Raw genomic sequence first — 16,601 nt, forward strand, 5'->3', positions numbered from 1 at the left:
AGCACAAACCATTGGTGCCACAACTTATTTTCAGGTGCCCAAACCATTGGTGCCACAACTTATTTTCACTCTTGATTTCAGCAGCCATGCATTGATTCTCACTGATTTGAATCTCAATCTTGAAGGTTATGTTCTTGGACAATGGTGCCTTCAAGACAAGCCTCTTTGAACTATTAAACATCTTTATTTGCCCAATTTCCATTTCATAAAGTATTATTTTTCCAGCAATTTTCCAAGACTCATCAGGTTGTTCTTCATGTTTGGCACATATAACACATCACAAATGAAGGATTGTTTGCTATCTTTCCTTTGAATCAGTACCTTGCTAACACCTTCAGCTGTCACTATGATATTCTCTGCAAATTTGATCTCTCTTTTCACCTTCTCATCAATGCTTACTAACCACTCCTTATGCCCAATCATATGATTGGAACAACCTGTGTCAAGATACTACAATTATGGGCAGTCATCCTCTGAATTAGTGATAGCCATTAGCAGTACATCATCTAAACCTGAGTCCTCAACTTCCATCTGAGCTTCACCATCGTCTCTTTGTACCTTCTTGGATCTACATTCATCTGCAAAGTGCCCCCATTTTTGACAATTATAACATTGAATCCCCTTCTTGTCAAACTTCTTCTTACCATGACGTCATGTTGTGATAATCACTACTGTTCTAGTTTCTTGAATTTCCAGCAGCCCCTTCATATAATTTATGCTTCTTGTACCACTTAGATTTTCCCTTTCCCTTCTTGTATTTCACTCCATCTTGATTGAATTTCTTGCTGACCTAAGCTTGCAATGATTGTACTTGAGTTGTTGTACTCCTTTCTTTTAATCTCAGTTCATGAGATTCTAGTGATCCTTGTAAGTCTTCTACTTTCAATGTCTCAAGGTTCTTTGATTCTTCTGTGGCCACCAATATGTGATCGTACCTTGGAGTCAATGTTCTCAGAATCTTCTCAATGATCATCAGTTCATTTATCACTTTACCATTGTTTTGCATTTGATTGGCAATTTCTTGCACTCTATTGAAGTAATCAGCAACATTTTCATCTTCCTCCATCTGCAACAATTCATACTACCTTCTTAGCATTTGTAGTTTCACTTTCTTGGGTTTTCCACAACCGTGTAATATTTAACCAAGTTATCTCATGCCTCATTTTATGCAGATGCCTTTGAAATCCTCTCAAAGTTGTTGGAATCCTCACTTTGTTGGGTGTAAAACAATGTCTTGCAATCTCTTTTATTGAAATCTTTGAATGCTGCCTGCTGCCTTTTTATTGGATTGAGACCTAGCTGTTCATACTCTTCTTGGATAATCTCAAACACTTCTTGAGCTACTAGTAATGATCTCATAGATGCAGACCATCTCTCCCAATTTTTTCCGTCAAGGATTGGCAAGTTGGATGGAAAATTCCCTAATCCAAATTCCCAACTGTCATCTTTCTAATACTTTTTTAAAGCAAATTCATCAACCAAGGTTATCAAGACCCTCTGTTTGAGATTGAGTTAAATCTTCAAAAAATTTATTTTTCTTATGCTTCTCATATTCAAAATTATACTTTCTAATCTTCTGAGGCATGGTACAAAAACTTGAAATTTCTCACAATTTTGTCAACTGATGACCAACTCTATAGCGTTTACCAGCAAGTGCTAGTAGAAAAATAGGTTTTTAACATAGACACTTAAGTCGTTTAGGTGTCACTAGACTTAAAAACCTATTTTTCTATGTTAAAAACCTATTTAAGTCGAAGGTATATTTAAGTCGGTTTCCTGAATAAACAAGTTAATATATGTCTATTATTCTATGTTTAACTCGGTTAAATGGCTAAACTATGTAATAAAATGAGGCGTGGTAATTTTGTAAATATTTAAAACTTATATGTTTAACTCGGTTAATTGAATAAACAACTTAGTTACGTGAGGCGGTGGCAATTTTATAAATATTTAAAACATGTTTAACTTGTTACATTGATAACCGATTTAAACCACGTTTACGCACTATAAAAATAACGTGTATTTAGCGTTTTATATTCCTACGCCCTAACACTTCAAACTTTCTCTTCGTCAACACTTTTCTCATCTTCATTTTATAGTCACCATGCTCCTCTCGACCTCCCACTCCACATATTTGATTTACATTTACAAGTTCATGTACATATATTAGTAATTTTTTATTTATTTATAATTTTCTACTGTTATAATGGTTGATATATAATAATAATTTTTAAACTTTATGTTGCAAAAATGATTAGTACAATCGTAGTCGCCATTTTATGGTCACCATCTCTGTCCTCCGTCAACCTCAGTCAAGTCTCCGTTTTATCGTCATTACTCTCCAAAGTTTGATTTTCAAGTTGTGTAGAGATATTAATAATTTTTAAAAAATAATTTTATAGTATTATAATGGTTGATATATAACAGTAATTTTTAATCTCTATGTTGCTAGAATGATTAGTATTTATCGTTATAAATTCTTTTCTAAAGAATAACATCTCAAAAGAGTTATACACTATGGCATGTCAAATTCATTCTTTTGAAATGACTCTTTATCATTTTTTTTGGAGATTAGATATGAACTTGCATATTTTTTTGTTGCTAAATTTTGCCTTAGTGAGATATATGTTACAATATTTCTCTTCATTTTTATAATTTTGAAAAAATAATAATATGCTTTATAAGAATATATGTTACAATAAAATACATGTTTCATTTTATATAAAAGGAACAAAACAATAATCAAAATAATAAAAATAAAGAAGAAAACAATAGTATACTGTCGTTAGATTACTCTTAATTAGTATGAATACGACATACTAGGACGATAAATAAAAAAAGCAAAGAACAATAAGGTGTGGAAGAATTTTTACAATTTGATTTTTAAAAAAATTCCTAACAACGAAGGAGAATTTTATTGCCTTTGTGTTAATGTTTAAATGTAAATGGGTTACATTTTGAATAAATAAGAAATCATCTTATTTATTATGAGATTTTTCATAGTTATACAAAATGAATATAGCATGATGATTTTTTAAACATGACAAATGTATGAAGGTGACTACTATATCATGTTACATAAGTTGAACATTGAACCAACGTTGATTCATGGATGTAGGCATATAATTTTTTATAAGTTGTTATTGATTGTGTTTTTTTATGTTTGTATGATGAAAAATTACAAGTTACTATTGATTGTATTTTTTAATATTCGTATCATAAAAAATTAGGATTCAACTGATATTGATTGTGTTTTTTTTTTTCTTCAGATATTTGATGTCTCGAGATCATTTCATTCAGATCAAACTAAAGAAGTTCAAAAACGTTGTATGGATTTTATCTTGGAATTCATTGAAGAAAATGACAATGCTAATGTAGGTCTATTGAATATTGCTATAGTGTGATTTGGTAATTTGATTAATAGACATCTAAATGATTTTTCCATCTTGTCAATATTAGCCAGAAATGAGACACATCTCTATATTTTATATGAACATCTTATATTGTATATTTTGATTATTAAATGATTATATAAAATTGTGATTGTAAGTTCAAAACTTTTATTTGAAATTTAATAAGAAATATTATATATAGAAATGAATCAAGAGCATAAAAATAAAATGATAAATAAAAAAAAAAATTATTTTAACTCTATCTATTAAGTCAGTTGATCAAAATATCTGACTCAAAAAGTTGATTTGTTGAACTGAATTTATGATGTTTAAGTCGATTAACCTGAATTGACTTAACATGGTGAAGTTCTGTTAAGTCAGTTCGTGAAACGAGTTAAAAAACAACGTATTTTTTAAGCTGTTTGCTGTTAACTCAGACACAGAACTGACTTAAAATGTATATTTTAGGTGACTTAAAAAGGTAAAATTCTATTAGTGGTGATCTAATAGATTACTAATCTATTAGTACTATTGTAAATCACAAAATCAGTAATGAGTTCCTAAAATATAAAACCCTAACATCGTTATTAAACCTAATAAACAATGAGTTCATCAGTAAATAAGTAAGTCAGTAAATCAATCCTTATAAACAAATTGAGTTCCTAAAATCAGTAAATTACAAAATCCTAACATCAAGATTCAAGATAGAGAGAAGATGAGAGTTGAGAAAATTATATTTAGTCTTTTGTTTAGAGATAAGATAATCTCTCTTCAAATTGGATATTTATTTTGAATAAAAAGTACAAATATAAAATTTCCCTAATGGGGGTATGTGACAATGTTCTGGTTGCACGATTGTCGGCCTTGAAAAATAGGTAAGTGAATTACAACAACAATTTTTTAACTCCAAAGTCACAAGTGATGTGTAATTGGTTTCAGGGGGCAAAAATGCTAAATTCTTAATATAAATGAGATCCAAGTGTTGAAGACAAGCAAAGATTAGAAACATTTTAGGCAAAGATATTAGCGTGTTAAAAGTTGAATATTATTGCAAGTTGCACAAGGCATGGAGAATCGCTTCCAAGCAACGACAATTCAGTGGACTCTTGAGAAAACAAATTTAAAGATTTTATTGAGGAGAGCCAATGCAAAGTAGATGATGTAGTTAGCAATCGATTACGCCAAAATATTGTAATTTCCTCTATGACTAAGAAAATGTCCCCTCAGTTCGGGACATTGATCTAATCTTAGAGTTTTAAGACGGGAAAAGGAAATATTTTGCCTTCAAAGGAAAGCCATTCCTTCCAATTCGACATCTTCTCAAATTTTAGCTTCTCAAGGGCTGGAAAGGGTTGGAATGGAGAATTAGTATCTGCACGTGTTATGCCATAGAACTGCGAGCCAATTGTTTCCAATCTACTCATACCATTTATCTGCAGGTCTTTGAGAGAAGGTAGCTGCCCTAATGGAGGAAGTGTGATGCCTTAATGGTTGGGGTTGAACCTCTTTGTCATTCTGTAAGTCCACATATGGATTGTGATCGTCAATCTCCATGCTAGCATGTTTTTGTTGATTCAAATTTGGAATATCATGCTGATTGTGTCCAACCAATTGTTGCCAATATTTACTTTTCCCATCCTTATCATGACTATTACTTGGGTGGAGTTTAGTTCTTTATTTATCCCTTGTAAATTCTAAGAAGTTTTAAAAAAGTCTTGAATCTTTTATAGTAAAAAGATAGTGATATGACTAATTTCGGATGAAGTGATACGTGGTGAATATGTAATTGTTGTTGAATAGACAATGTTTAATATTTAAAATTAAAAATTCATTTTATTAACTCATTCAATTATTTAATTAAAAACTTAAAACTAATTAATTAATTAATAAACCAATTAAATAATAAAAACTCAATAATCTTCGTCTTCAACTTCAAATTTTTTAATAAAAATTCAATAATCTGTCTTCAACCTTAATTTCTTCATCTTCAAATCACAAATTCACATATTTAGATATAACCACCAAAGATATGGATAAATTCTCACCGGGTTGAAGTTGACGAGGTCTATTTGAAGTTTGTTTCTGAATTTCACTTTTACCATAGAGATGAAGATGTATGATGTTCAGGGTTTGAAATGTTTAGGGTTTGGATCTATGAGAATTTGTGATTTGAAGATGAAGAAATTAGATATCAAGATGATGGTTGTTGAGTTTTTATTAAAAAATATAGGGTTGAAGATGAAGATTATTGAGTTTTTATTATTTAATTGGTTTATTAATTGATTAATTAGTTTTAAGTTTTTAATTATAAAAACTCTAAGTTTTTAAATATTAAATATTTTCTTATCAACAACAATTACACCGTCACCATGTGTCACTACATCTAAAATTAGTCATGTCACCATTTTTTTACTAAAAAAACTAGTTAGAATTTATAAAAGTATAAATCAAACAAAACAAATTACAATGAACCAAATCAAAACGAAAAATATCTGCAAAGACCAAAAACATATTTAAACCAAAAATAATAAGTAATTGACATATATTAAAAATTTATTTTACTCATTATTATATCTATTTTTTACTATCCAAAAATGTTAATATGAGATACTTCTAGTCACTACTCGAAATCCGATACCGTGACCGGCGTAAAAATTAAAACTTTTAGTTTGCTAAATCTATCGACTAATTTAACAAATAAGTAATTAAATAGTTCTTAAAAATCATTGCTTCAAAAAAAATATTACTTTAAATTTTGCTAAAATATCCTTTGTAATTTCAATGATTCCAAATATAATATCATCTTTCAAGCATTTAATCCAAACAATATTTCATAAATATATAAAAATATCAAAAACTTCATAACTTATACAATAAAAATCCATAAAATTTATAACAAATACTCAATATCTATGACAAATATATTAAAATCTACAACAAAGACAAGTCTATAATGTAAATTCTAATATCAATTCTCGTATAAATCAACCGACCACGGGTGTTCTGCGTATTAAGTAGAATAAAGGCTTGAATGAAATAGCAGTTTTTTTTTTAAGTTAAACTTAAAAAGATTTTTTTAATTTAAAAAACTGGTTTTTTTTTTTTTTGCAAAAATAAAAATCAAAGTGGTTTTCCAAAATCGAGCTCAGGTCAATGACTTAGCTAGTCCAAACCAGTTTTCCCGATTTTTACTAGTTTTTATTGAATAATAGTTTTGGGTTTTGTACCGTGCACCCCCACCATTTTACCTCCCACCCCCCCCAAATTTTTTTAAAGACAATTTTGCCTTTGTTTAATTTATATAAAATTATGGAAAAATTTACCATTCCAGTTTCCCACCCCACTTTCGAAAATTGTAAAAAATTTCTTAACTTTCGAAAATTTCAAACTTTCGAAATAATACAAAAAAAGTATTTTGATTTATTCGAAAATTTTGTGAAATTGGAAACTTTCGAAATGTAATTATGCAGAAAAAATTACTAATTTCGAAACTTTGAAAAAATACCAAACTCTCGAAATGAAATTTTCGAAATTTTGGATGAATATGAAATTTTAGAAGTGTATTTTTCCAGAAAGCTTCGAAAGTTTGGATGAATTTGAAACTTCCGAAGCACATATACTTCGAAAATTTCAAACCTTCGAAGTAATTCCTTTTCAAAAATTTCTGAAGTTTCGAAACTTTCGAAACTTTTAATTATTTTTTAAAAAATTACTTAAACTTCCAAAATTAGATATCAAATTTATTACCATTAATTTATTACTATAAATGTATTACTATAAATGAATTATTATTTATTACTATTAATTTATTACTATTAATTTATTACTATAAATTTATTATTATAAATTTATTATTATTTATTACTATTAATTTATTACTATTTATTACTAATAAAAAAATTTACATTTCGAACCTTTCCCATCAATCAAAACTTTCGAAACTGACTTGTTTCGAAAATATGAGACTTTCGAAATTGTTGAATTTCGAATATTTGCAAATGTTCGAATATTGTGTTTCGAATATTTCAAATTCAACAAAAGTTTCGAAGGTTTTTATGAATTTTGGAAAAAAATCTGTTTCGAAGATTTAGAATTCATCCAAACTCTTGAAATTTTGTATGAATTCTAGAAAATTGTGTTTCGAATATTTCAAATTTATCCAAATTTTCGAAATCCTCTGAAAATTAAAGTTTCGAAACTTTCAAAGTTTCGAAAATGTCAATAAATCTTACTTTTTAATATTTCGAATGTTTAAAATTGTCGATTTATATGGTATACTTTGTAACTTTTGAAGGGGGATGTGTGGAATGGAGTGGTAAAAAAATTTTATATTGTTTTATCCAATTATAAAAAGGGTAATATAGTCTTTTCCATTGAAATGGAGGGGTGGGAGGAAAAGGTGGGGGGGTGCACGGTACAAAACTCAATAGTTTTTTAGGTGGCCCGAACAGGTCTTGGGTCTGGTTCCCGGTTGAACAATGTGAACTGGTCGGTCCGATTATTAAAATACTATTCAAAATAGTTGTAGAATACTCCACAACTCAATATATATATACATAACAAAAAGGTTTTCAATGAAGGAGAATTACCAAAAAATGTGATCAATATTTAAATTTACTAGCTAACAATTTATTACTCGGTTGTATTTGAATTTTTAAAAATAAACAAAATAAAGACATAAGTTACAAAGACTTATAGAAAAAACGAGGAATCATTTCATAGAAATACATTATTTCTTTTATGGTAAATGGTTTGTGTGAGAGAGAAGAAACTAGGGTGGGGGAGTATTTTGTGGTTGCAAAGAAAGGGGTGAGATGAGAGAGAACGAGGAATGGTGTGGTCTCCTCGGTTTACTTAAAGGTGTGAGTGTGTGTTTGACATTTTTTTTATTTTACATGTGGTGTGTTGTTTCATTTTTTTTTTTTTTTTTTAATTTTTGCTTTAATAAAGTGGTGCATTTCGAATAATTAAAATGAGGTATTGTATATGTATAAGAAAATTATGAGTGTACGCATGAATAATAACTCTTTTTTCTTTTTGTATAATTTTGTATTCAATGTTTTCCCTTTTATATCTCACTCATATTTAAAATTATTTTTCTTCTATAAATTTATTTAAAGTTAAATAAATAATTGTTCTGTATTAAAAAATTATTTTATTCATTATTATAGTTACTTTTTACAATTCAAAAATATTTATATGAGATTCTTAGCATCTCTTCTAATTTATTCAAAGTACTTTGATTTATAGAAGATATCCAATTTACACCATAAAAATATCTATTTTTTTACATTTTTCTAGGGTATTATATTTTTCCTCTCACCATGTATATGTATCACCTATCTCATTTTTCATTTTTTTCAAAACATCTCTTAACATAAATAATTAAAAAAAAAAATCATTTTTCTTCTCCATTTTAAAAAAGAATATTTTTTATTCAAAATATTTTTATAAGTATGATTTCATGTTGGAAGTCTTAAATGATTTTTTTATTTTTTTATTTATCATTTTATGGTCATTTACTTCATATCTTCTTCCATTTTTAATCGTGAATATTTAATTTATTTTGTATGCGTGAAATTTTAAAGACACAATTAATTGTACATTCACACAAAAATTATGGTTTTGATTTAAAATAGCAACCACTAACTTTTGTTACAAAGTAGGATGAAACTTGTGTAATGCACAAATGTCTTATCTAAAAATGTTTATTATAAAAATTATATTATCATGACATTTATTTATTATTTTTAAATAGTCAAAAATATATTAATACTATTTTTCAAAGCACAAGAGACGCTAAAAGTCTCATTCTAGAGAAGTTTTGAATGAATTAGAATTTCTCTAATGAAATTGTGAGTGAACTATATATCCTCTTTTTAAGTTATTGAATTAGAACTTGCTTGAATCTTATCAATGGTTTCCTTACTATTGTGGCGATTCCACATTAACTTATCAATCATCCTTGATGGTAGCACCTTCTTCATCTTCTCAACTTAATCCATTTTTGTTTCTTTATTTTCGCTTTTATTTTATCTCTTTATTTGAAGAAATCACTTGGTTAAATCTTCAATCTCATATGGAAACATTTAAATCCACATCAAAATGTGTCGTAATTTGTTAAAGTCTGTAGACAAGATTTCCAAAGTAATTGTGGCTGATAGAGATATTGCATTTTAGAATGTTGTTGCAAAGATTTTCCAACCTCTACTGCTCTACTGTGTCAGTATCATATTTCAAAAATGTCAGAGCTACATCTAAATTGGATGTGAAGGTAAAACTTGTGAAACATGTAGATGCGAACGTGAAACATGTCAAACTGACACAATTATGAAACACCATAGTGAGAACTTTGGAAATTGTAGTGGAATCTCATTTAGAAGATGCATATGTTGGTGCCAATTGTCAAGTTCAAAAAGATGTGAAATTTTTCCAAAATTCCTAAAAAATGTCCAAAGTACCATATTGGATGTAGTGAAAGAGAAATACAAATGAGGTTAAGTGTGTTAGAACACAAATACAAAGACAAGGTTTTGTATTCTAAATTGGTGTTTAAAATTTCAAGAGTTAGATTGAAGTCTATTCATTGCAAAGAAGCACGAGCAAATGAATGTGGTATGAACAGTACAAAATGTGATTGTGTAATTAAAAAAACTTACAATTTTTCATGTACTTGTATCATTGCTAAGAAAGTAATAAAGCGGGGAATGGGGAATGGATGGGATATGGAAAATGGAAAATGGAAAATGGAAATGAATGAGACGTGTTTTGGCAGAACCAAATAGATTAGTCGTCGCATACATACTACAATTATGTCATGTGTTTCCTTACTTCCTAGGTACTCTCTTATGTCTTTCCTTCTCATTTTTATTAGAACATATTTTCTCTCCTTGTTAGAGACGGTAAGACAATCATCTGATTAACCTTGATTTGGCTAATTGAATTTTTAGACATATATATTTTTTCTTTATTTTTATTTAACTGTTATTGATTAAGTCAGTATTTTAAATGTAAAGATCATAAATCCGATAAATTTAAAATTTTCATTAATATATTTGATCATTCCTAAAATTTTAACTGATTTTTAATCATTTGTATTAGATAGATTACCTCATCATCCACCTTATCAAAATATTATTTATAGTAAAAAAAAATAACAAGAGAACGGATTACCAATAATTTATACTTCCTATCTATCACCACCTCTTTGTCTCTATCCAAAGTCTTTGTCTCTTTCTTAAATTTTTATCTTCTACAATTTTTATCATGTCCCTTCCTCTTCTTTTGAAACCAAGTTCATTTTATATTTATAGTTTTTATGAAAACAATATCAAAGTGTATGAAAGAAGATATGATCAAGATTTGTAGAAGATTTTATCAAGATTTATCTACAACAAAATATGAACATAATCAATCTGAAAAATTTACAAACGCAATCTGAACAACATACAAACATAATCTATCTGAAAAATTTACTATCTCAATCTAAACAAAAAATGAACTAAATCAATTTGAAGAATTTACAAACGCAATTTGAACAAAATACAATTCCGAATTAAACAAGGACTAATTTGAAGCCCAAATTTTGAATATAAATAGATATTCAAGGCTGAAGAAGAAAATCATCGAAAAACATAAAATAGTAGTCTTAGAGTTCAAAGAGAGAAATACTTGTTTAAGTTATAAATATTTTTTGAGTGTTTTTTTCTTAGAGTGTTAGAGTTATTGTTATTATCAGCTTTTTAGAAGCAACTACTCAAGTTGCAATCTTTTGTATCCAACCCAATAGTGGTTTAGTTCCTTCTTCAATCTGGGGTTGTCAGGTTGTTAGGAGAAGACTTGACTTGTAGGGTCAAGGTGGTTCGTTCCTCAAAAGTTTGGGGTTGTCGGGTTGTTTGGGAATACTAGCTTAGAGGGTCAGTTGCTTTGTAATTCAAGGTATTTGAATTAGTGGATTAAAGCCTTCTAAATGAGGAGACTGAATGTAGCCAAGTTAGTGGTGAACTAGGATAAATCTACATGTCAAACTATTTATGCTTTCATGGTTTGTTGCCTCTGAATCCGATTACTTCTACTTCAAGTAAGTCACCAAAACTAAACTAGTTTTATTTATTTATTTATAAATTATCAAAAAATTGTCAACTTTGGAAAACACAATTCAACCCCCTTCTCGTGTTTGCACCTTCATCTTCTACCTTGGTTTTCTTACACCTTAATTTTTTTTTTTTATTGAGAAAAAAAGAGGAAAAATGAGATCAAACTTAAAATCTCCACTCATATGTTTCCTTTTTAATGATAAAAAATTTAAATTAGGAGATATACTCATTTATGAAAGTAAAATGCAAACAATATCTGCATATGTGGACTTATAAAGAAATGTACATAAAATTTATCAATTATAAAATTCTAGACTTGAATTTAAATCACAATGAGTATGAAAGAAAGTATTTGTTGACTTGATGAGGTACACACTCATTCGGAGAGACTATAGTTTGATGATGACTTTGTCATAATAGAAGAAGTTAATTCTCATGTTTCTATTTTAACAAAGTTGAATACGATCTAAGCACATTTTAATTAGTTAAATTAAATATTTGCTAATATAGTGAATTCATGTGATAATATATAAAATTTAGGTACACGTTTGTATTTCAGGAACCGATTGACAAAATAGATAACGGTACAAAAATACTTATCAAAGATCAAATTCATGAAATAGCTTTCTTACAAATGACATCGTTGAATCCACCTAGTGAGAAAGTGAAAAGCAAGGGGCACTAAAGAAGGTTAGGTGTACGCCAACAGATGAGTCAACTAAACTTTCACCTTTTTTGTGAGAGAATGTTGATTCACTATATCCGAACATTCTAGTTTGAGAATCAAAGTTATCATGCCTAAGAAAGAAGAGCGCGCATATTAGGAATTCTTTGTCTAATTCACTTCCAAAACCAAAAATTCATTTTATTGATAATATGTCTCTTTTTATGCATTCATATATTGACAAAATTGTGGATGTTGTTGGTGATGGGAATTGTAGATTTCGGATTGTCGTTGCACATCTTGGTAATAGTGAGGAGAATCATGCAATTTTCCAACATGATCCCATTAGAGAGATAAATAAGCACAAATGAAATTATGTCAAATTGTATTCGTTAAAGAAACGATTAAATGTTATCGAAGATGCTTTGTATCCTAGTAAGTTTTATAAGGCACCGACAGAAAAGTGGATTTTGTTTCTAAAAATGGAACATCTTAATGCCACTTAATACAATAGATTTATAATTGAGTTGATGAGATTTCAAGATGGAGTTTCTAAAACATTTCTACCACTAAGAGGTGTCCACCTGAAATCCAACTTCACATATTTTGTTCATTGGACGAGTTAACAAATATCATTTTGTTCATGTATACTTGAAGGAAGGTTGTTCATTACCTTCATCATTTGTAGAATGGAGAGTGCACCACAAAGTAAAATCAGAATCACGGACGATCCATTTCTGAAAAAGGATGTCTTTGTTTGATGAACTCATGAGAATTGAAAAATGTGTTCAACCACTGGAAAAATCAAATTCTGAAAAACAGATTGAAGTAATAGACGAATATGATGTTGCTAACCTTAGAATAGATCAGTTAAGATGGATTAGACTATTAAACCAGTACTATTAAATGTATATGATAATTATAGGTATAATGAAAAGTATGAAGTATTTTTTAATATGATGTTAAACTAAATTTGTATTTCTATATATATGTTGTTTCTATCATTTTTGGCGCTGATATGTTGAATTCTGGTTATCCGCAACAAGTCATTTTGGTAATTAACTACTAGATGCGTAGATCCGGTAATATATTGAAGTGTATTTTTCAAGTAAAATACACTACTGAATCCTAGAATCTGGTAGTGTATTTTTTATGTAAATTAACTACCATATGTGTGAATCCGGTAGATAATTGAAGTTGTTTTTGCCATTTAAAATACACTTATACAATTTGTATGGTCAATATTACATATAAATCTATATAAATATGGGTCTTTTGGGTCAGCATGAATCTTATATGATAAGGTCTTGAAGGTCAAAGGGGGTGAAGGTTGAAATCTAACAAATGTAGAATTTCCCACTAAGTTTGTGTACTTGAAAGATAAAATAAGATGGTTTCAACGTCAACGGGGTGACCAAATAGGAAGGCTTCAATTCACTCCACCTAAGGTTGACCTATTGTACTATATGATATTACTATTAACTTTTCAACGAGGTTGCATGGGATACACCTGTTTAAAAACTGTTAATGGCAAAACATATAATACTTTTCAAGAAGTGTGTGATGCATTGGATTGTTAGTTGGTGACAAATAGTTTGTAGATGAAATAACGGAAGCAAGCGGATTAGGTTCTGGTCATCAACTGCGTAGATTGTTTGTTACTCTATTGGTAATGACCACAATAACAAATTTGGGTGATATTTGGAAGTCAACATGGCATTTGTTAGCTAAATGGTATTTTATATAGCATGAGGAAAAGTTTAAAAATCCAAGTAATTTTTTAGTAAAATTTATTTAATTTATTTTCATTCATACATCTCTATCATACCGCTAATTATATACAACTTTTTACTGATTTCCAAATTTGCGAGGAATAATTGAAGAACCTTTGTTTAGTTGAAATATAGAAACTACTACACAAAAACATAATGTCTCTTAAGAATTTCAAATCCATGTCAATACCAGATATGTCAGTCGAAGATGATTTAGGCAATAAATTTATTTTAGACCAACGTAATTACAATAGGGAAGAGTTGATTGAGTATCATTCTGAACTTATAAACATGATTCCCATTGAATAAAGAAGTGTATATGATCAAATTGTTGGTTCTATGAAGTCTAAAAATGGTGCATTTTTCTTCTTATACAATTATGGAGGAATGGGTAAAACTTTTATCTAGAAGACATTGTGTGCAGGTCTGCATTCAAAAGGATTCATAGTCCTTAATATGGCCTCAAGTGACATTGCATCATTGTTACTATCAGACGATCGTACAACCCACTCTACGTTAAATAATTATTTGGAGATTAACAAAGAGTCGATATGTGGTGTTAACAAAAGAGATGACAAGGTTAAACTATTTAGACAAACAAAATTGATTATATGGGATGAAGCACCAATGATGAACAAATACTTCTTTGAGGCATTTGACAAATCAATGCGCAACATAATGTTGTTTGATGGGGTAGACAACAAACACAAACTATTTGGTTGAATTCTAGTTGTATTAGGTGGTCATTTTAGACAAATATTGTATGTAGTTCGAAGTGGTTCGAGATCAGACAGACAGACAGACAGACAGACAGATAGACAGACAGACAGAAAGACAGACGAACATACAGACAGACAGAGAGACAGTTTGACAGACATACATACAGACAGACAGATAAAAAGACAAATAGATAGATAGACAAACAGACAGAGAGACAGTTTGACAGACATACAGACAAACAGACAGATAAACAGACAGATAAAAAGACAGATAGATAGATAGACAGACAGACAGACGGATAGACAGACAGACTGACAGACATATAAATGGACAGGCAGACAAACAGACAGACGGATAGACAGACAGGCAGACTGACAGACCGACAGACGGACAAACAGACAGACAGACACACAGACAGACATACAGACAAATAGGCCGACAGATAGAAAGAAAGAAAGACAGACAAATAGATAGACAGACAGACAGACAAATAGACAGACAGATAGAAAGAAAGACAAACAGACATACAGAAAGATAGATAGATAGACAGACAGACTGGCTGACTGACAGACAGACAAACAGATTAATAGACAAACAGATATACAGACAAACGGACATACAAACAGATAGATATACAGACATACAGACAGACAACATATAGATAGATAATTATTATCATCATATATACAAATAATTTTTCTGAAACGTGAATGTTTTTTTTATTAGATTGTAAAAAAAAAAAGTTTTTTTTATCACATGATATTAAGATTAAATGTGCTCATATGATTTATGGTTTTTTTAAGGTGTATTTAGTGACATATGCAAAAGCTACTTTAAAAATATAGAAAAAGTTATTCAATAATTAATGTTGGTATGGCTTTTAGGGCTCATTGAAACGGATCGTTTCATTTAACAATAATTAACAATAAACGAATAAAAAAAATATAATAATGATAATAATAATAAATAAATAAATGAATAAAAGTTTAAATATATTTTTGCTTCTTATAAATATATTTCATATTAATTTTAGTATGTGTAATTTTTTTTTATACATGCAAATTCCAAGAAGTTTTAAAAAAATTGAATCTCTTTTAGTAAAAAAAATAGTGACATGACTAATTTTGAATGAAGTAGCATATGATGATTGTGCAATTGTTGTTGACTAAACAACAATTAATATTTAAAATTAAAATTCATTTTTATTAACTCATTTAATTATTTAATTAAATACTTAAAAATAATTAATTATTTAATAAACAATTAAATAATAAAAATTCAATAATCTTCATCTTCAACCCCAAATTTTTTAATCAAAACTCAACCTTCATCTTCAACCCTTATTTCTCCATCTTCAAATTACATACTCTGATATCTGAATCCAAATCCTTAAAATTCTAATCTCTTATTTTTCTTACACCAAACCTACAATTTTTGCCATAACTACAAAGACATAGGTCGTGCAAAAAAATCAGAAAACTTGGAAAACACAACCTTTGAAATTATCTCGATTTCGTTATTTACTTATTTTTATGCTCTTTGTTATATAATATGTTTGTAGTTTGACTTATTTATGAGTTATAAGGCATTTAAATATGGAATTGATGTACGGTTAAATATGTTTTCCATGAGTTACAATGATATGAGAGATAATTTTTAAATATGTGTTTTAAAAATTGTTGTTATAATAATGAATTCGTTAACAAATGTAGGTACATCTAGTTATATCGTTTTGATTAAGGAGAGTTACCCGTTAGATGGAGCCGCCCCTTGAGAGATGTCATCCATAGGAGGAGAGAACTATCAACTAGATTAAGCTCCCTAAGTGGTGTGTGATGATGCATTGCGGGATTGAGAGGAAAGAGTTATCTGTTAAATTGAGTCACCCATAAGAGTAATACCACCCTTAGGAGGAAAGGACTATCAATGAGATGAAGCCGCCTCTTTGTTCTAAAGA

General features: G+C 29.0%; 1 protein-coding gene across 1 annotated transcript; it reads right to left on the reverse strand.

The window, feature by feature from the left end:
* Nucleotides 1–213: 213 nt before the first annotated feature.
* On the reverse strand, nt 214–4,946 carry LOC140920383 (uncharacterized). Its single transcript, XM_073368651.1, has 5 exons — nt 4,819–4,946; nt 1,177–1,438; nt 826–1,066; nt 513–578; nt 214–437 (listed from the first exon to the last, which is right to left on the reverse strand). The coding sequence occupies exons 1-5, from the start codon at nt 4,944–4,946 to the stop codon at nt 214–216; spliced, it is 921 nt and encodes a 306-aa protein (XP_073224752.1).
* Nucleotides 4,947–16,601: the final 11,655 nt, after the last annotated feature.

The sequence above is a fragment of the Cicer arietinum genome, chromosome 5 (assembly GCF_000331145.2).
Source record: "Cicer arietinum cultivar CDC Frontier isolate Library 1 chromosome 5, Cicar.CDCFrontier_v2.0, whole genome shotgun sequence".
NCBI classification, from domain to species: domain Eukaryota; kingdom Viridiplantae; phylum Streptophyta; class Magnoliopsida; order Fabales; family Fabaceae; genus Cicer; species Cicer arietinum.

Coding starts and splice junctions, on each gene's coding strand:
- LOC140920383 (XM_073368651.1), bottom strand. CDS start 4,946: ATGGAGATTGACGATCACAATCCATATGTGGACTTACAGAATGACAAA. Junction 1,067..1,176: donor ACTTTGAGAGGATTTCAAAG/GCATCTGCATAA, acceptor GAATTGTTGCAG/ATGGAGGAAGATGAAAATGT. Junction 579..825: donor ACTGAGATTAAAAGAAAGGA/GTACAACAACTC, acceptor GGCACTTTGCAG/ATGAATGTAGATCCAAGAAG.